The 3,989-nt window shown below is 29.6% G+C and overlaps 1 protein-coding gene across 1 annotated transcript; it reads left to right on the top strand.

Annotated features, from left to right (window-relative positions):
* The first annotated feature begins 504 nt into the window (after positions 1-504).
* LOC120175385 (protein TIFY 9-like) lies at positions 505-2,319 on the top strand. The gene is made up of 6 exons (XM_039182013.1): positions 505-676; positions 761-941; positions 1,044-1,131; positions 1,250-1,370; positions 1,499-1,556; positions 2,286-2,319. Exons 1-6 carry the CDS (start codon positions 574-576, stop codon positions 2,311-2,313), a joined length of 579 nt encoding a protein of 192 aa, XP_039037944.1. The 5' UTR covers positions 505-573; the 3' UTR covers positions 2,314-2,319.
* Positions 2,320-3,989: the final 1,670 nt, after the last annotated feature.

The following is a 3,989-nucleotide window of genomic DNA, read 5'->3' as shown; positions in this document are numbered from 1 at the left end:
ATATGTTGAATTTAATCAGATTGAGATCTTGAATTTTATTTTTATTGTCATGTTGATATGAGTTTAATTAAGTTCAAGATTTTTTTTTATCAACTAAAAAAAATATTTTGACAGTAAGATTCTAAAATGAAAAATTATTTATATATAAGTTTTCTTTAAGTATTTAGATATATGATTTTAAACATATAGGATGATTAAAGAAAATATTTATATACATAGGCACGTCACTGTCATATGATATATGTCTATGTATGTATAAATATGTGTCATTGATGATATTAATTCAATGACTAATTTACTTTTGGTGATATTTAGGAAAGTAATCTTTCACTTTTTACTATGCTATAACAGTCGTATGGTTGGCCTTTAAAGGGTGACACATATAGCACGTGGAAGTCGTGTCGCTATTTCTTTATTATTATTATTTATAGCCTTTTCCCTCCTGCCGCTCTCCGCCTCTTCATATTCAACTTTGTCATCTTCCTCGCCTTTTATAAACGTTTTCTTCACGACACTCATCCAATAAACAGAACAAAAAAGAAAAATTTGTCTTCTCATTTCAAGTAAACCAGTATGTCGAGAGCTAGCGTTGAGCTTGATTTCTTCGGCATGGAGAAAGAGAACCCCTGCAAATCTCAGTTTCAGAAATTCCTCGATCGCCGTCGAAGCTTCCGAGGTACGTTTAAATCTACTTCTCTCTTTTTTTCTTGGTGGATGAATCTTGAATGTTTGAAAAACTTTTGTGATTAATTTTCTATAGGTCTTCAAGGCGCCATTTCGAAGATGAATCCGGAGGTTATCAAATCAGTGATTGCCTCTGGTTTGACGAACCCGCCGAGTCAGGATCAGATTGAGTCTAACAAATCTGCTTCGGTCCCTTCGAGTCCTAAGGAAACTCAGTCTCTTTTTTCAGCTTTACCTCTTCTTAACTCTGCCCCCAGGTACTCAACGAGTTCCTTAATTTCTATATAATCTTGTTCTTCATGAAACGGGTTTCAGCTTCGAATTTATGACGTGAAAAGTGTGAATCCTCTTTTATTCAGGGCTGCATCTGAGAATGGTCCTGAAACAGCTCCCTTGACCATTTTCTACAATGGAACGGTCTCCGTTTTCAATCTACCTCGTGATAAGGTATGTTTAACAATGATCATTGTATAGAATCATTTCATTTAAAATCTTTGAAAAAATATACAAAATTAATTATCCGTAAAAATCAATGGCATTAACGTGTCTATAAAATTTTGAATAGGCGGAGAGCATCTTAAAACTCGCAGTTGAAGGAGTCTCAAAGAAAGTTGAATCAATAGACTCAGAAGTGGCAACTCCTTCAAGCGATCAACAACGGCAGCTTCTTGAAACTCTTGATGAAGGTCAGTGTCTGCTTACTTTCCTCCTTTTTTGCATGTTGAACTAGCTAAATTCGTGTGGAAACTACTAATATTTCCAATCTTATAAAATCTATGCCGAAGTAAGTGATTGTGCTTGGATTTCTATGCAGATTTACCAATTGCCCGGAGGAAGTCTTTGCAGCGGTTTCTGGAAAAGCGCAAGGAGAGGTAACTTTCCCCTCTCTCTACAGCTTATGGAGGTTAAATGGATATACATATGGATCACAAATTACCAAATATTTATTTTACGGGGCTTTTAACCCAAATACCAAATATCTACAGTTGAGATACATCTATATAATGTAAATTTTTATTTTTTTAATTTATTTTTATTTATTTAACTATCTTAAATTTATATAAAGATTAGATTATATCATATCTCATATAATATTAAATTTTAATTAAATGAGATTTAATAATATAGTATAATATAATTTGTATTAAATTTTAATTACATAAAATTCAATAATAGAATATAGTATAGATCTATCATGATATAATGTAAATATAAAAAATAAAAATCATATAGAAAAGTTTATCGAAACACTTTTAATTTTTAAATGGTGATATTTGGATAAATAAGACTTCTTTTCATCTTAACTTTTAATTGAAAATTATATTTACTTAATTTGAATTATTAAATATATTAAAAAGTATAGTAATAGTTAAGCACATTGAAAATGCAAAGAGTCGGTGTCGGCAAATAATTAAAGTACTTCCACCGAGAGCATACACTTAACATTTTGAAATTTTACATTAACTAAAAGAATGCACCGAAAGGTGACAAAAGAAGGGCATTGAATAGAGAAGCCACGTGTCCCAATAACTGCTTACAAACATTTCCTTTAATTTCATGATTTGTCAAATTGTAACACGTTTTTTTAATTTGTTTTCCAGGTTGACTTGTGCATCACCATATGGTTGATAGTCGTTAAAAACCGCGTTTGTTGCTTGCTAGTCCTACTATCGAATGTAAAATACAGGCCATATATATTATATACGTATTTGAAGTTGAGAGGAGCACGTTTTTGGTGATGGGAGAGTGTTATGATTCGATGCTTGTGCTTTCCCACCACTTTCCTATCGCTTATCCCGACGGTGTGCTTGGTTTGGTGCCCTTCTTTTCAATTTTTAATTGCAATTCTCCCGTTGTACAGACTTTTCTTTGGAAAGACGTTACGCTTCTTCATTTATTTTGTTTTAAAATATGTGCCCGGCGAATTGAACCGTTTGAAACCGACAGGGATTTGTTCACTGGTTCAATGGTTTCTGTCAGTATGCAAAGGAATTTTTATATATCATTTTAAGATTTTATATACTGGAATTCTTAATAAATTTAATAATTCCTTTCTTCAAGGGGCTAAGGTTACAATTTTCTACAAAACACATTTAAAAAATACACTATAAAAATATTTTTAAAAATAAAATTATACGGTCCAAGAATATAATTTGATAAATACTAGTCCCATAATTAGAAAGCCTAATGATATTAGTTTATATAGGATAGTAGATTATTTAGGTTATATTTGTTAATAATGTGAGCTAAAAGCTAAAAATAATTCTTTTATTTTTTTAATCTTTAATTTTTTATCTCTTACTTAATCCATTAAATTAGATTTTTTATTTTTACTATAAAATATATGTTAGAATTTAGATTAATTAAAATTAAATATTTTTGATATATTAAAATATTTATTTTTGAATTATGAGCTAAATTTTATTCCATATTTTGATAAATATGTTTAAATTAAAATTAAAATTAGTAAATAATTATATATTTCACAATATTTTTTACAAAACATCATCAAATTAAATTTGAAATTAGAAAATTATATCTATAATTTAAGTTGAAACTTATATAAAAATATAAATTATTATATTGACACAACAAATAAAAGAAAATTGACTTTTCATAAAATTCAATTTATTAAAATTTAAATTCATTAGATCACTTCATTTTTATTTTGAAATATTATTCTTAATACCTAAAATAATAAAAGTAAATAATTATATTACTGTAACTTACTATTGACCACATAAGATTATAACACTTACATATTTACAAGATTAATTGTTCATATTTTAGAATATAAAAATATTTAATTTTAATTTATATATTGTATAATAATAAAATTAGGCTTTTGAAGTTAAAAATTAATATGTATCAAATTAATATGAAGACAATGATGGGAATTAAGAAGATTGATTAAGGTCTCCTAAGCACGCGCAGCCAGGAGAGTGGGACCGGCGACAACCCCCCCCCCCCCCCCCCAACTCGCAAGTCCATGCAAAGGCGTGGAAGTTTAGGCCCATCCCTTTCTAATCTTCTCTTATCATCTGTTCTGTTTAGCCACAACATGCGCATTGTTGTTTCTGATCTTTCTAATCTAATAAAATCTAATCTAACTCATCATCATTGTTTTTTACCTGGAAACCTGCGATCAAGACCGGCATCTTTTTATGCTCTTACGGTTCCAAGGCACGGTGCTGTCGTGTTTTAATTCAGATCAGTTGAAAGAATGGCTTCAATTGATGTTGTTATCAAGGTTTTAATTATAATATAGTATGTAAAGACATAGCAGGCTTTGCATACATAATACT

Source organism: Hibiscus syriacus, unplaced genomic scaffold (assembly GCF_006381635.1).
Source record: "Hibiscus syriacus cultivar Baekdansim isolate YM2019G1 unplaced genomic scaffold, ASM638163v2 tig00112206_pilon, whole genome shotgun sequence".
In the NCBI taxonomy this organism is placed as follows: domain Eukaryota; kingdom Viridiplantae; phylum Streptophyta; class Magnoliopsida; order Malvales; family Malvaceae; genus Hibiscus; species Hibiscus syriacus.
This window is presented reverse-complemented; position numbering and strand designations above follow the sequence as displayed.

Coding starts and splice junctions, on each gene's coding strand:
- LOC120175385 (XM_039182013.1), top strand. CDS start 574: ATGTCGAGAGCTAGCGTTGAGCTTGATTTCTTCGGCATGGAGAAAGAG. Junction 1,132..1,249: donor TCAATCTACCTCGTGATAAG/GTATGTTTAACA, acceptor AATTTTGAATAG/GCGGAGAGCATCTTAAAACT. Junction 1,371..1,498: donor TCTTGAAACTCTTGATGAAG/GTCAGTGTCTGC, acceptor ATTTCTATGCAG/ATTTACCAATTGCCCGGAGG.